Genomic DNA, 16,688 nt, shown 5'->3' with positions numbered 1-16,688 from the left:
TGTTATAGTTAGCTGGACTTTTCACTTGTACAAAACCATTGAAATTCCCCCGTTATAGTTAGTTCAGCTAACTATAACTCGCGCGCCCGCAATGCACTGCTGATGACGTCACATATTACATCACTCATGACATGGTCAGTGACATCACTCATGACATCACTGATGACATCTCAAATGACATCACTGATGACATCACTGATGACATCATCCTTGTGATAGAGTGGCAGACCTCCTCTCACCCTAATATAACCTTTGATACACACATTCAAAAATAGAGACTAAAATTTTCAAAACAATGGACATACCAATACCAGTTACAACAACCTCTTCAGTAATTCTAAGATCCACATACACATCCACTCATTCACCAACAGTCCTATACAGTCACTCATACATGTACTCACTCATCATATGTACTCATACACCTATACATCCTGTTACACAATGCCACTCATCCATAGAGTTACTCACACACATAGTCACTCATGCTAATAAAGAATCAAACATACATTTACTTGCATATACAGTTATACACACACCACCATACTTACTTCTACGGAAACTTACACATACTTAGTCTTTTAAACAATCACTTATAGAAACACATACTTATTCATACAGGAACTCTTTCAATCTCTTACTCTCACATATACTCACATATATACACCAATAGTCACATATACTAGTTTAAAACATATGTAGTTACTCATAAAGACACTATTGAGACAGTCATTCACTCACTAACACACCCATACACACACTCATCCACCCATACAGTCCTGCACACATGCTGTGTTCAACACATACAAACAGTGAGTCACTCATTCATGCACCTATGCACTACGTAATACCCCCCACCGAACCATGCAGACACTCAGACTGATACTCAAAAAACCAACTAATAACCTATATAGACACCCATGTAGCTACTCACCAACCCATGCAGCCACTTATACACAAAGTGAGAGACTGATACAGATATTTACATATTTAAACATTACTCACTAAGCCATGTATTCACTATGATACACTTAATCAGTCAGTTACACAATCAATTTTTCAAAAACAAATCATCCATTTAGACACTTATATATCCATTTATTCTTCCATCGACCTTGAGATATACATATATAAAACATATTTAATTTTCAGAAAAACACACATTCACTGGATGATGTCATCAGTGATGTCATCAGTGATGTCATTTGAGATGTCATCAGTAATGTCATGAGTGATGTCACTGACCATGTCATGAGTGATGTAATATGTGACGTCATCAGCAGTGCATTGCGGGCGCGCGAGTTATAGTTAGCTGAACTAACTATAACGGGGGAATTTCAATGGTTTTGTACAAGTGAAAAGTCCAGCTAACTATAACACCCCTGAAACCTATGGTTTTTTCAGTGAATTTCTGAGGTTTTTTAAATGCTAATTCCTAACTATAACGTGCCTGAAACCTATGGTTTTTTCTGTGAATATATATATATATATATATATATATATATATATATATATATATATATATATATATATATATATATATATATATATATATATATATATATATATATATATATATATATATATATATATATATATATATATATATATATATATATATATATATATATATATATATATATATATATATATATATATCACTGTGGAGAGGTGTGGCTCACTAGTTAGAGGCGGCAGACCCGTAAGCAGAGATTCGACCAGGGTTCAATTCCCGATGCGGCAGGGTCGTGGAGCAGGGTCAAAACGGACTTGATAATTCTCGCCTCGGTACCTACTCTAACCAGGAACACACTCGGCAACTCTGGGCATTAAGCTTGCCTCATCTCTACAACGGCCCCCCACAGACGCCGGGGATGCCTGGTTTCACCTTGGAGATACCCAGAAAGGGACCATCTCACAGGGAAAGCCAGGACGGGTTCCCCAGCGGTCTTCAGCGCCGGGACACCTCCTTGTGAGGTAGCTGTTCGCGCTCTACAAAATGCTGTATTATTATTATTATCTACTGGCGGTCGCCAGTAGATAGTTATAGTTAGGACCGAGTTCCCATAGGAGATCTGAAAATTCTATTTTGAATAACTTTGGCGCCGATTCACTTATCTTCGTGAAATTTTCAAAACTAATGGGGCGCTCCGCTCAGCTCCTACCCTGAAAGTCTCGGGGTGATGCGTCAAGCGGGGGCTGAGAAAAAAGGGGGGTCCCAAAACGCGTTTTCCCCATGATTTTTCCCATAGGACCTTTAGTCGAAGGTACAGCCCGAACGGCTGAACAGAATTACTTGAAATTTAGAAAAGAGGTAATCCTCAGGTCAGGCATGTGCCTTCTGCATATATGGTGTCAATCTGTTCAGTAGTTCCTGAGAAAATTGCAGTTAAAAGTACATAAATATCTATATGCGCGCACCGTGTGCGCACGGTGCTCGCACGGGGCGGGCACCAAATGTCCGCAAGCGTATTTCTGATTGGTGGTTAGATGTCAGTCGGACGCCATTTTGTGTGTGACAGTGAAAAAGAAAGGTGGTGAATGTGAAAAGGGGGCAGGGTAGAGAGCTCCTGACCCCCTAGCCGTTGTCAGGGGGTCCCTGAAGGACCCCGAAGGGTGAAAAAAATTTTTTTTTTTTTTTCAAAAGCCTTAAAAAAAAAAAAACATTTTAAACTGTTTATAAGTTTATAGAAGATATTAACTATGCTGTTATCCAAATTCAAAATAAAAGAGCTGAGCCATTCCATATTAAAGGATACAGTCAATCTATAACTATATACATAAGTAGTTTATTGTAAAATAAATATATACAAAATATAATAATACATACATAAATTAGCATTTAAAAAACCTTACAAATTCACTAAAAAAAACCATAGGTTTCACACACGTTATAGTTAGGAATTAGCATTTAAAAAACCTTGCAAATTTACTGAAAAAGACGTCATCAGCAGTGGATTGCGGTCCCGCGAGTTATAGTTAGCTGAACTAACTATAATGGAGGAATTTCTTTTTTTTTTTTTTAAATTTTTTATTATTAAATACCTGGTTTGATAGCAATAAATACATTAATATAATAGACAATCTGACAGAACTAGTTTTTTTACATTATTAGTCATAGATAAAAATACAGAGTACAGAATCAGGTGTTTCATAATCCCATTAAATATATAATACAAAAATATATACATTAAGAAAGCAGTTAATTGCCCTACCGCTGGGAGTTCCTCCACCTCTTAAGAGGAGCCCATACTTCCAACCCCAGCTCCCTCATCTTCCTTCCTCTCCGACTGTATAAAGCAGATTCTATATTATGGATCCCCAGAAGTCTAGATAACCAAAGCTGAAAAGTAGGGGCCAAGGCGTCTTTCCAACTTCCTGCTAGCATTATACGCAAGACAGCCAAACATAGAAACACTAAAGCTTTGGACAAGGCTCTGGATATCTGTTAAATGAAAGCAAGACCCAGATAGTTTGTACTAGTAATATTACAATGAATGATGTAAGACGCACTGAATCTGCAATATATTTGGGGGTCAGAGTGAGCCCTGTACCTGAAGCAATTAGAAAAGATAACTATACTCCGTTATTATCAACTATTACGATGGATCTAAAAAGAATAGACGCTCTGCATCTGATAATAATAGGGAGAGTCAATGTATTGAAGATGACTATGCTCCCCAAAATACTTTATCTCTTTCGCTCCATACCCTATATGATCGACGAAGGATTAATGAAATTAATAGAGGCAACATTCATGAACTTCATTTGGCAGTATGGCAAAATAAGATGATCCATGAAATATCTCTCTCAGCCTCAGGCGAAGGGTGGACTCGCTATGCCTAACATCAGATTTTACCATTATGCTTGTCTAATTAGCAACACTCTTTGAACCGGTCAAACATTAGACAGATAACATATATGGCAGCTTTGTCCTGCCATCTATATTTGAACTAATGTTGGGCAGGGAAGCCATAGGACTTCTGTTGCGGAGAACAGATAAAAGATATTTTAAAAAACCACGATACAAACTGATGGATAGTGCATGGAAGGTTTGGAAACGGTTCCATAGTTTAACAGGAATGCCTAAAATAAATTATTATACTCCCTTTTGGAATTCAAGTCTATTTCCACAATTTAGCTATGATAGACTGGGGAGAATATGGGAACAACAAGGGTCTATAAGAATAGGGGATATCTGGGAAGGGGGACAAATGCTAGATTTCGGCACTATCCAACAGAAATTCGGTATACAAGATAACCAAAGCTTTAAATATATGCAAATACGTAATACTTTAATGGGTCTCAGACCCCGGATTTGTCCAGGTGGTAGAAGTAATGTGTTTGATTATATATTAGGTGGGGGGACTAAAATAAAAGTGGTATATGATACCCTGTTACTAAGCTTACAAGATGATATAGAAAAAGTTGAAGCTTCCTGGATGTTGAAACTAGGCGATCCGGATGTCGATGTGGATAAAGCACTGCAAATGGCAGGGAAAATTTTTCGCTCCACAAATTTAAAGTCACAACACTACAAAACTCTATTTAATTTATATTATACACCGGCCAAACTATATGAGTGGAATAAAAGGGATGATGATAAATGCCCAAGATGTTTGGAGGGGCCTGCCAATATGATCCATATGTTTTATCAATGTAATAAACTGAGTATAATTTGCGAAGAGATTGAAAAGTTTTGGGAGGGGCTGCTAGGTAGGAAGATCAACCTATCCCCAACCCTAATGATAACAGGTATCCACAGCAACCTGGGGCTGAAGATGGAGGAGGAAGCTATAATGGGGGAATTTCAATGGTTTTTTACGAGTGAAATGTCCAGCTAACTATAACATGTGTGAAACCTATGGTTTTTTCAGTGAATATATATATATATATATATATAAATAAATATACTGAAAAAAACAGGGTTACAGAAACATTATAGTTAGGAAATGGAACATTAAAAAACTTAGAAATTCACTGAAAAAAACAAAGGTTACAGGGACGTTATAGTTAGTCTGAAATTTCACTCATACAAAACCAGAGAAATTCGGCAGTTATAGTTACCTGAGCTAACTAAAACTTACTCCCCACAATGCAGATTCCTAAAAAGCGGTGATAATTTCATAGCGCCGCCTTGATGATATGCCCCCTGATGTCTCACTTTTGCGATCGTATTGCATATTTCAGAACCTTAGAAGTGTGCTCCTTCCTGAGTGGATTTGATTCATTTTGAAAATGAATGTTCTCTTTAAATCTGGCACAATGGACCCGGGAGGACAATGTATGGAGGGAACACTTTATATGTTAGAGGATCATTTGGAAAATCTTCCCAAGAGAACCAGGATATGTAGTAATATGTTCAATGTCAGAACAAGGTCACTCATTTCACAATGTTTCATGATGTTCCTCATCAATTTCTTAACCATGCAAAATGTAACCACTGAAATGTGGGCAGAATTGTTGTCTCTATTTGCAACATGCATAGATCTTCCAGAATTCACAATTCGATGTATGTTCATACCTTGTTTCTCAATGATTTCAAGTCACTCTGAATTCTTTCCTGTGTTCCCTTGTCCTCCTTAATGGGCTCCAGGTAGTGGCTCATTAAGCTCTCCCAAAACTTCCTTTCATCCTTAAATATGTTGATTTTCAAGACATCAAGAATATAATTAAATTCATATAGGTAATAAAACAAATGCTGCTTCTAAATTGATTTCACATGACAGTGACAACATTCACTTCCATCAGTAGGCATTCCTGCAGCAACATTTATATCAATATTTTTCCTCATGTTCCAAGGAAACAAACCATTCAGTCAACAGCGTTTTGTGAGCTCCATTCCACCTAAATAATTATTATATAGACCCACTCTGAACATTCAATGACTTGCCATAAGTTTCAGGGATTTTGCTCCAATCTCAGTATTAAAAAAGCCTGTTTGGTTTGGGTCACCTTCACATTACATGTTTAAAATATTTCCCTATGGCCGCCTCACCCAGTGGACCATCTCCTGAGGCATTGGACATGCTAGAGTTGTAATATGGAGCCCTGTGATTCTCTGAGGAATTTGTGAACAGTCTCCTTTATGTTCCCTGACCCCATCATCTCAGCCAAATTGAGGTGGGTCTGGATCCTGGTGGTCAATTGGAGTGAAGGATTCAGGGGGAGTATAGTCACAGGGAAGCATGTCCGAGGCATCACAATATGAGAAATAACTCAGTAGGTTGAGTACTGTACAAGAGGCAAAATGCCTGTTTTTAGAGTATAAACTAGCTGTCAGGGGCCATGGCCTGACTGTTATTAGCATTTCAGTGTCTTTGTCCATGAGCCTTGGCATCCAACATTTTATGTTGGCATCCAACATTTTATGTCAACCCTGCAAAGGAGTAAGAGGGCAACATCCCATAAATAGACCACAGGATTAAGTCCTATTTTTACAAACCACCACCAATGTCCCTGTAAAGATGGCTAGTTTTTCTTAAAAAGGGTGTTTGAAGCAGGAGTGGATTCCTATATGTTTTTGTGGTGCAAAGTAAACGACCCCTTCCTCTACTGAAAGGAAACATGGACATGTATGGGAGTGAGTATACATGATCATTGTACGTGTGTGTTCATTGGTGGAATTGCATGTTTCATACTATGATGTGTTTTGTTCGAGATGTCTGAGTGGGATTGATCTACCCAAATGAGATTCCTTATTTTAGTGTGGAAATTGCTCATATCTTCCGTCTTTTTCATGTCACAAGCCTGGTTTGCGGGTGGGTGAAACTGATGCTGAAGATGACCTTCCCAATGGCAGAGCCAGTATGAATACTATATAATCAGTGGAGACACAGTGTGTCCATCACAACCTACTCTTACCATAAATATCATGTACATTATAGCAAAGTTTCATGGAAGAGCATATGTTTGCTCCTAACACACATTGTGTAAACTCCATGCCTGTCTGGGACACTTGTAATGGGGATGTTCGAAATTAACCCTCTTTGACAGTTTTCATGTGGGGTCATGAGAATTCAAACATTTCGCACAGACATGGTGGAATTGCTGCCACAGAGAATATCTAACAAAGGGATGCTCCAACTATGGCTGAATGAGGGATTTTTGTAAACCAGTTTGTTACTCCATGGGGGGCTGACATGTTTCATCTCCCTCATGGACTAACAAACTTGTTTCCGAAAACAAGTACTTCTAATGATGGTGCTAGGAGAGGGTGTGGAAAGTACTACATCTGGTATAGACTAAAAGCAGCGGGTAACACATTTACTGTGTATCGTAAATAGCCTCTGTTCTGAGTTGTCCTCCAAGAGATTAGGAATTACAAGCACAATTTATTATTTTCTGCATACAAATCTTGTTTTTCACCTGCTAAATTTCAGCAGGTTTGACCTGTTGAAGTTCAGTAAAGGAAAACTGAGGGTGTGGAATTTACAGTGAAACTCAGAATTTGCATCCCTGCACAAACAAGTATTTGGAATTCACCATCCCACTCATTGTGAGGGGGCAAATGTAATAGCTGCAACACAATGGGACATCTTTAATAGCTCCACCAAACTGCATGTTGACTTTACTAACCTCATTGGAATTATATGCATTTTTTTAACTTTCTCACATAGATTCCAGCTGTTGAAAACAGCAGAAACCTGGGGAAATTAAAGAGTTTCCAGGAAAATCCGACTTGATATTACCAATTTCCTATTATCCCTCATTTCTTAGTGGAGGCTCTGAGTCCATATCATTATGGGCTGGATTTGTCCTCGTATCAGTAACTCCAGGCGTCAGGAAAATCCTGCCCTTTTTCTGGGCTACTCATTATGAGGGCCTAAGTCTCTTGCAAATAATTATGACTTACTTATTCCCTGTCAACCAGCCAGTTAATTCCATGCAACTGGTAGTGGCTTTCTCACCTGTCCCCTCGTGCTCCATCTCAGTGTCTTGTTACATGGACCTATTTTCTACTTTTTGTAATGAGTGAGCTGCTCTCTATCATATTTGTCCTTCTTTCTTTGTAATTAAAAAAATAGTCTCAGGAAAATATTTACTCACATTAGCCTTTCCACCAGTGACGTAACAAAATGTGAGGGGGGCCCCCTGCAAGATATGCTGAAGGGCCCCTCATACTCCAATCAGTAGGGGCTGAGGGCCCCCCTCCAGTATGGGTAAGCTTGGGGGCACCACTGCACCGCAGGGGCCTTTGTTACGCCCCTGCTTTCCACATTAAATTAGAGTACATTATGTGCAATTTTTATGCTTTTTGTGCCACCTGCATAGGTTCTTGACGTTCAATTACATAGACCTAAAATATCTGTAAAGTTAAATATTTTTACTAATTATTTGAATAAAATGTAATTTAAATACATTAATTAAAGTGATAACTGCATATTAACAATGCCATGGCAATATATGTACTCATGTTCCTGTTAGTTTTGGATACTTACCCTTTTGCCCATTTAAATTTACAAATTCCCAATAAATGTAAACAAATTAACTCACATCAGGAAGGTTCTCTTCTTCAAATACACTGCATCTTGACTTCTCATTGAGTTGTTCAATCCAACCTACAGGAAACAAATTACAGAGTATAAAAAATATGGCTATTCTAAAATATAATTCTTGTAGATGTTTTATTCTGCTTTCTACTTTAATTATCTGTGTTCACCATGGAAGGAATTGCAATGTTAGAAAACATTATGTGACTGGGAGATTTACGTCGTGTCCATACCGCACAAGCAAAAAAAAGCTGAAATTATATTTTTATTTTATATTGTGGGCAGTGGTGGCCCATAAGTACACCTTAGATGGGTGAGGGGGGTGACACACACATATGCACACTCACACCTATGCCTTCACATGCAACATGCACACATACACCTATTCACAACACACTCACTCACAAATACAGATACATTCATACGCACGCACGCACCAAACAGTCAATTCAAATGTAACACTTACCTGCTGCAGCTCTCGGTGAAGGAAGCTTTGGAGGTGCCAGGAGGATTGGGACTGCTGCCTCCCCTCATTGGCTGACCTTAGGTCAGCAAATGACGAAATGCAGCCGTGCCTACCTTGTCACAGAGTGCATTGGGGTCAATGAAACTGCTGACCCCACCAAATTCTGTCACTAGGTGTCAGTGATAGACAATCAGCCCTGAAAGTCCTGGGCACTTCAGGGCTTAAAACTGAAGCACCCAGGTACAAGGCTATCACTGATGCTCCCTCTCGTCACAAGAGGAAGGGCCTCGAGAACCTTTGCTGAGCTGAGCAGGTCACACCCACATGAGCCTTGGCATCCTCAGCCTAGCAAAGTTTAGCTCAAGCAGCCAGGAGCCTGTGCATTTACGCATGTCTAGCTACTGGCAGCCTGACTTGAAACAAAAAGAGTGTCTCTCAGGCTGACCTATGCTCCGCCTGATAGGCACTCTTTATGTCCAAAAGGTGCGGGATGCGGCCCCTAAGCCCTTATGGACGGACTGTTTCTGCTTGTAGGACATTGGAGCAGAAAATCCACATTGGGTATCCTACTGAAGATGCAATACAAAACATTTCACAGATGCCTTATGTTTTCAATCAGCGGTGTAAAACATAATCCCAAAACAAGTGAAGCAATCCAGAATTTTCAGAATATCCATCACAGATACATTTACATGTAATGACTTTAAATGGAAATAATTTACATTATTCGTGGTTATTCTGAAAATGATCTGGCCCTTCAGACCTACCTTGGACACTCCTGCTCTAAAATGTTAGCCTCAAATGTGTTTTAGAATGTTTCTCAGGCCTTTAGCAAGACCTCTTAAGCCTTTCAAGATGGACACACCTGTCTTAATAGATGAACCTATTTCTACAATACCAAACGTGCTGACCTAGTGGGCATATTGGTGCTTCTAGGCGGAGGGAGGTACACAGGTAATTTTCCTGGAAAATGTAGGAAAAAGTACTGTAAAGGTGCAATAGCATTTGCTCTCGCAAAACCTGACATTTTGATCTGGATTTTGAGATTGACTCATAATAAGCACCTAAGTTACTCTATCATCCTCACTGTTCTTTGCCCACCACAGTCAGACACCTAAGAGGTTCCCATGCACACCTCAGACAGACTCCCATTCACTAATAGCTACAGTGTAGCAGAACGGGTACAGGCCATAAAAGCCTTGTATTATGTTTGTTTTTCACGAGTTTAGCTCCTTAAAGAATTACATTGTTCTAATACACACTTTTGCATATGGACTCTACCAGTGGCACTTACTTTCTTTTGATTGAATAGGATTTTCCTGTAAGATAGCTGCCTCTGTTTCTTGACTGAAAGAAAAGAAAGATGTGAAGTTTTTTATATTTCAGCCTTTAAAAAAAATATCCTGATACTAAATTGTACATAGAATTTTGATAAACCTCTTCTGAATTCCACACAACAACATCGTGGTCTAGTTGGCTGCTGAGAGAGAGAGCTTGGTGAAAGAGCTGCACTCTATTAATATCAATATTTTCAAAATGCGTCGGATCTGATTACTGGAATCATTTTAGTCAGATCGCTGTGGGTGGGAAAAGCAACTGAGCCACACAGTGAACAGGGACTGAGGGTGAGCAAATACTTTCAAAGCTAGAGTTGATATTATACATGGTGTAAAGTGTTATTGTCCATGCTAAATAATGTATGTCATTTTGAGGAGTTAATGGTGACCTAGCCCTTACGGTTAAGTTATTATCTGCCATATGAATATTTGGATGAGGCATTACGGCCAGAGCTGTCAACTTTGGAACTGGGGAGCCGGGTTCAAGTCTCATAGTCGCTCCACATCCTGTCATTCTGGGCAAATCTCTTACTCTTCACTTGCTTCAAGAAAACAAAAAATTAATGTGACCTTTTTAAATGTAATGGTGAAAAAGACAAACAATTCAACCATTTTCATTATTCCTAACTTTTCTCCTATCTATCACTACTATATCTACACTAGAGAGAGCATATCAGGAGTATCCTTCTGCCAGACCTGTTGGAATGATCTAACCCCATACCTTGATATAATGTGTCAGGAAGCCGGCCTCAGTGCATTGACGTACGTACTCTCTCTAAGTGTGCAGGCCTACCACTGATCTTGCACAGCTATCTTCCTTCTCAGGATGAAGGTCAGGCCGACAGAGCTGCATTTCAGACACAGCTCACAGCATTTTCCATGATTACTTCGGTATGAAGTGCTTCTCACTGAATTAAGCGTGGATGCTGTTTAAATAATAAAACACCATCCTTATCATACTGTGCCAGAGGTGCAAAACAATGTCCTTAGTTATTCTGTGGAGAAAGATTCCTCTCCTAAGAGCACAAACATTAAATAAGGGTATCTCATTCTATTATGTGTGACCCTGGAACAAATTGTGCAGACTTTAGGGTGACAATGCCTACCAGGAATAAGTGCCTGTTGGGCATATTCTTGTGTTAGGGGAAAACATGTGCAAACCACCATTAGAAAAATATGCTAAGGTAAAAAGAAAAGGTAAAATTGAGACTAAATGTAAAAGAATAATAAGGTGCACAAAAATAAGGAAACACAACATGATGAAATAGCTAGCACGCTTGAGGAATGCAAGATTAAGCAAAAGTTGTGAAATAAAAGAAGAACTAAATCACTGATCATGCATTACGTTTTTAATATTCATTGTCTGTTCCATGTTTTTGGAATGAATGTTAAGGCCATGAAGATAGGGCGAGTTTTAATGCTGTGCAGCATGTAACTGTCTTTACTATTTGGATATATTGCCCCCTTTGTGCCTGAACAAAAACCCAGCTTCTCTTTTAGATCAATTTTGCAAGGGAATAAATACAGCAGCTCCACTTCTAAAGGGGCCAGTGACCTGCAGCCAGTGCATGGGGTGTCACACTGTGGGAGGTTAGTGCAACCAGGGGTCGCAGCACAAGATACAAAACACAAGATTTGCATTATAACACTTGCCATTTTTGAGGACAAGGCGCCAAATAACACACGCTTGCATCCAGTCCTACCATGTGATGAATAAGAAAGGGCGGGATCTCTGCCTGTGAATGAAATACGTCTGCCCTCTCGTAAAGAAGCAGACGCGGACGCCCAAAGCCTTTACGCTGACAGCATCACTGGCCGACAGTGGATACCACTATAGACTACAATGGCAATGAAGGGCTTTAGAAAGGTAAGCCCTGCATCGTACGTCACATTGCAGAAACTTGATTTACTTCCGGGCTTCTGTCTCCTGCCTCAGTAAGAGGCAGGGCAGGCAGCCTGGGAAAGACTGCTCAGACTCAAATACATTGATTTGTTCAGAGATACAATAGTATCTCTAGATGAATAAATCTATTTAACTTTTCTTTAGCTGAACATGTAGAAATTTCTGAGGGGTGCAGCCCCAGAGCCCTAATGAAGTAACTGCCCCTGCCTTCACCTTAAAAAATGTGATGGAAAAAGGAGGTCCAGAAAAAGGGGGATACATTGGGGGTACTCCCTCCCCTGGGCAAGGTGAAGTAGTTCCTGAGGAGGGCTTATTGAGCAGAAGGACTGCCCACCATGTCCCTTGGCAATCCTAATGAGGATCAGTGCTTAATTTGTAGATGAATAAGTGCCAGGGCTCAAAACTTTGCTCAAAACCCCTCGGCCGGTGCAACTGAATATCAAGAATGCTGGGTTCCCAAACTGTGTTTCTTTATTCCACATCATGCATTTTCCACCTGTCACCCTACACCCCCTGTCACCATACACTATTTACTTAACTCTTGCATGTTATTTTTAGGTCTCGCCTGAGCCAGCGCTTTAGCGCTGCTCTGGCGAGAGCTTTAGTAAGCGGGATTTGGAAGTGCAGACTAGTGCTTTTCAGGCCTCCAAATACAGTGCCTGTGCGCCGGGCGCGTGCACCATTTGTCAGCCTGCCTGATCACTTTCAAGGCCGCTTTGAGGTTCTCAGTGAGCCGCGCGGCCACTGAGAACATCAAAGCGGCCGCGAAAGTGCTCACCATTTGCCACCCCCTCCTTTATCCCACTTCCTGCTTGTTATTTTATACTTTCCTCGTTCCTCCGTTGTCCCTTTGTAGCCCTTTTCGTTTGTTTTATTTCTTTCTGCAGTCTGGCTCTCTTATCTTTTAGAAGGCCAGTAACTTCACCGAAGTGTAACGTAAAGTTCACTTAAAACTTAACCCAAACACGTTCACAAATTTCTTCACTTTAAATGCATTTTCCAATAAGCATGTTACGGTTTTTAAAGTTCTGCTAATAATTTTGTTCTCTTCGTTCAGCTGGTCCGTCTCAAGCACCTCCGTTGCTCCCTCACCCCGCCGACTAACCATTGTTCCCCCCACCGTCTTCTTTGTTGCTCTCCAACACCTAGTGGCACTGCTTTTCCCCTTTCCTCCACGTGCTACTGCTCCCCTTCCTCCTCGCACTGCTGCTAGCCCTCCTCATCGCACTGCCCCCACTTCTCTTCTCCCTCGTCAACACACTACTGACCCTCTCTTGTTCATTCACATTTCATTTCTTTTCAAAAACTTCTCCACCCTCCCATAGCTGCCCTTCATCAGCTTTCCTTCTTCCTATACCTGATTGTTCTTTTTTCTGCACCGTCGTAAGACCCCGTCCCCTCCCCCCCCTGACATTCAGCGCCCCTCCTATTTTCTTTTTTTTTTTTTGCAGAGTTTTATATAGCGCAAACTTGACCCGAATCCAATCAGGTATCCGAGCGCTTTACATAGCACCAGTTACGTTCATGATTTTGACTTCCCGACTCTCTGAAAAGCGTTCTACTCCAGGAGACATTACTGTGATGTTCCCTTCCACCACCATTTATTGTACTGTTTGTGTTGGACCTCACAGCACTCTCTATTCAAACTTGTGATCCAATAACTACTTTGGCACTTTATTAAAAAGTTTAAAAAATAAGTACCAGCAGCCTGAAGGCACCACGGCTCCATCTGAGGGTGCTAAATGAACATAGCATGACAATATATTCACTCATCACATAGGAATATTACCCACCAACCCCACACACCTCTCTTTAGCTTATAACATAGGACAGTGAGGTAGGCTATCGCTACTGGGATATACTTGCATTACGTGAGTCTATACAAGGAGTACAACCGCATTGGAGAATAATAACACTTGCTATGCAATCAGATAGGTACATTTTTTAACGTAGCAGGACTTTTGGGATCGCCAAGCTATAAACAAGTGGTTGGCGCTGTGAAACTAGAGACATGTAGTGCCTTGGTTGGTACAGAGTCTGTTGGTGTTAAGAGCCTATTAAAGTTTGAGCTATTGGTGTTGCATTATTTAGCAATGCCAATAGCTCAAACTTAATAATGCGAGACCTATTGCATTGCAAATGCTTGTTCTTCCACTGTTTCCCTCTTTCACACAGTATTTCTATATTTTTCTTCCTCCTCCTTTCTCTATCTTGCTCTGGGTCAACTATGATAATGGTCTCCAAAAATGAGTACTGGTGGGTCCCATCTGCCACCACCTGCTCAAATTAAGCACTGGTTGTTGACTTGACCAACATCTACATTCAGTAAGGCGAAAAGAGGATAAGGGTATTGATGGCCAAAAGCTTTGAGGTAAGCACTGCTACTGCTAATGGTAACTTATCTTTTATAAGCTCAGTTTTCCTGACATGATATGGAATTTATTTCCTTGACACATACTTCAACATAGGCTTTCTACCCAAATTTTAGGGAAAGATTGCCATTCTACAGCTCTTAAGGCCCACACCACTTCACTTTCCTAGAATCCAATTTAATTTCTAGTACAAACTACCGTGTTTAGACACCGATCCACGTTGTCCCTGTGAAAAAGGTAACACTGCAAAACGAAAAAGGCTAATGGACGCATCATTCAGGGTGCGGTAGCGTTTTTATCCAGCGCTGCAGACTGCAGTACACCATCCGTCTGACATGGACTGCACTTGGTGGTAGGCCCAGGCCACGAGCATGCAATAGACAAGCAGAATGAATTATGTATGGCCTGCTTCAGCTGGATTCTGTTCAGATCGTGTGAGCTGGTAAGTATGCTATTCTACCTAGCTACGCACTTTTAATTAACTCCGACTTTGTAATGAGTTTCCTGAGAACTGAGTTTCCCAGCTTGCCTCGCCCACAGTTCATGCAGCTTCAGCCCACCATCAACTGTAATTATCCAATCAGAATACATGCTCCTTAGTAAAAGACAGTCGTACACTACTGACATCACTAACGTGATGCAGTCATCATACCTGGACCTGGATGAACCGTAATCTAGAGACATACCAGGCAATACCAGACAGACAGCCGAAACGAAGGGGGGCAGGACGGACAGGTACATTTATTATTATTACTTACTGGGCCCACTATGCACGGGAGATAAAATAAATAGACCCGGCCCTGTCCCGGTGCTAAGCACCGGAAACTACCGGCACAAATTAAGCACTGACGAGAATGCTATGTTGGGGGTGTTACTGGAGTCCAGAACTTACACTGCCATTAAGCAAACAAGGGGGACTAAAGTGGGATGGCCAGAGGCAAAGGAAAATCCACCGTGGTCCTTGGACAATGTTCCGTGGAATTGTATGTTAGAGCACACCGTGCTTAGCCATCCCTCCCTGGCCCTTAGATGAGGCTTAGTGGTATTTCAGGATAGGCCACCCTGTGGGTGGGGACACAGAGAACCTTCCTTTATACAAAGTCAAGGTTGTAGGATTAAGAGGAAAGAAGCCTCAACTTTTGGCAAGGCGAGAGGAAATTCTTAGGGAAAGACACAATAAAACCATCCATGGCCACTTGGTTAGACCCAAGAGGATTAGACTTCCTACTCTGGCTTTTTGGCAAGACCAGAGTGTATTTTAACCCCCCTCCATTCCCCTGATCCAAGACAGTTCAGCATGGCAGGTAGAGATATGTAAACGTGGGTGGGTCCGAGGCTCACTCACTAATGCATGGTCCAGCAGCAGCTACTGCTGTTTGTGAACATTAGGAGGGATTTTCTTAAACAAACAAATTGACATGCTTTACCATCCTTAGTAATTTCTTTTACATTTAGGATTAAATAAACCATTTTTGATCTTTTCTCTAACACGTTGAAGTTCAAAATCAAATGTGAGCCAAACAAAACGGCTGCCCATTGGAAATATTTCAGATGGGTTTCAGCCAATCACAGTCAATCATGTTCGCAAACATTTGAGAAATAAGAATGCTCCTTTGCATTTTTAAAATGTTCCAGATGTTCTTGAGCATCTAAGGGATGTATGCACCAAAGTACACATGAACAATGGCAGCATAAAGGCACTGATCAAAACCTGTTGAATATTGTGTAATTTGTTTTAGCCTTTTTTCTTTTCATTGATGGCTATGATACATTTCTAAAATTAAAACACTTATCTCTTCTTAATTCTCCTTTCTATTCTTTTCTGTCTTCTCTCCAAGCTAAATCTAGCCCTTTTATTGTTCACTTTAATGAGTATTTATTTATATTGCATGGTACAATCCTGCCCTTAACACACTCCTAATTTGCTGTTCATTCACCAGTTATGCTATTCTCTTCCTCCATTCATGTACTCATAAATCTGCAAAGACTCCAACTCAGATGTGTAATGCATAACCCAGGGGCGAAATCCATCAGGGGGCCCCCACTTAGCAGAAGCCAATGGAATATCTGTGCGATATGGGAGACTCACGAGTCCCTCTTCACATTCGGCAGGGGGGC

At 40.6% G+C, this 16,688-nt stretch overlaps 1 protein-coding gene across 1 annotated transcript in view; it reads right to left on the bottom strand.

Annotated features, from left to right (window-relative positions):
• Window positions 1-16,688, bottom strand: part of LOC146817969 (chitin synthase chs-2-like) — a 281,940-nt gene that overhangs the window by 41,574 nt on the left and 223,678 nt on the right. Inside the window, exons 14-16 of the mRNA XM_085609724.1 lie at window positions 10,253-10,305; window positions 8,497-8,561; window positions 5,525-5,635 (exon numbers count right to left, since the gene is read on the bottom strand). Of these exons, the coding sequence (XP_085465850.1) occupies window positions 5,525-5,635; window positions 8,497-8,561; window positions 10,253-10,305 (229 nt within the window). The remainder of the gene's footprint in view (window positions 1-5,524; window positions 5,636-8,496; window positions 8,562-10,252; window positions 10,306-16,688) is intronic.

The sequence above is a fragment of the Triturus cristatus genome, chromosome 6 (genome assembly GCF_964204655.1).
Source record: "Triturus cristatus chromosome 6, aTriCri1.1, whole genome shotgun sequence".
Taxonomy (NCBI): domain Eukaryota; kingdom Metazoa; phylum Chordata; class Amphibia; order Caudata; family Salamandridae; genus Triturus; species Triturus cristatus.
Note: the sequence above shows the minus strand (reverse complement) of the source record. Positions and strands in the feature narration are given on the sequence as shown.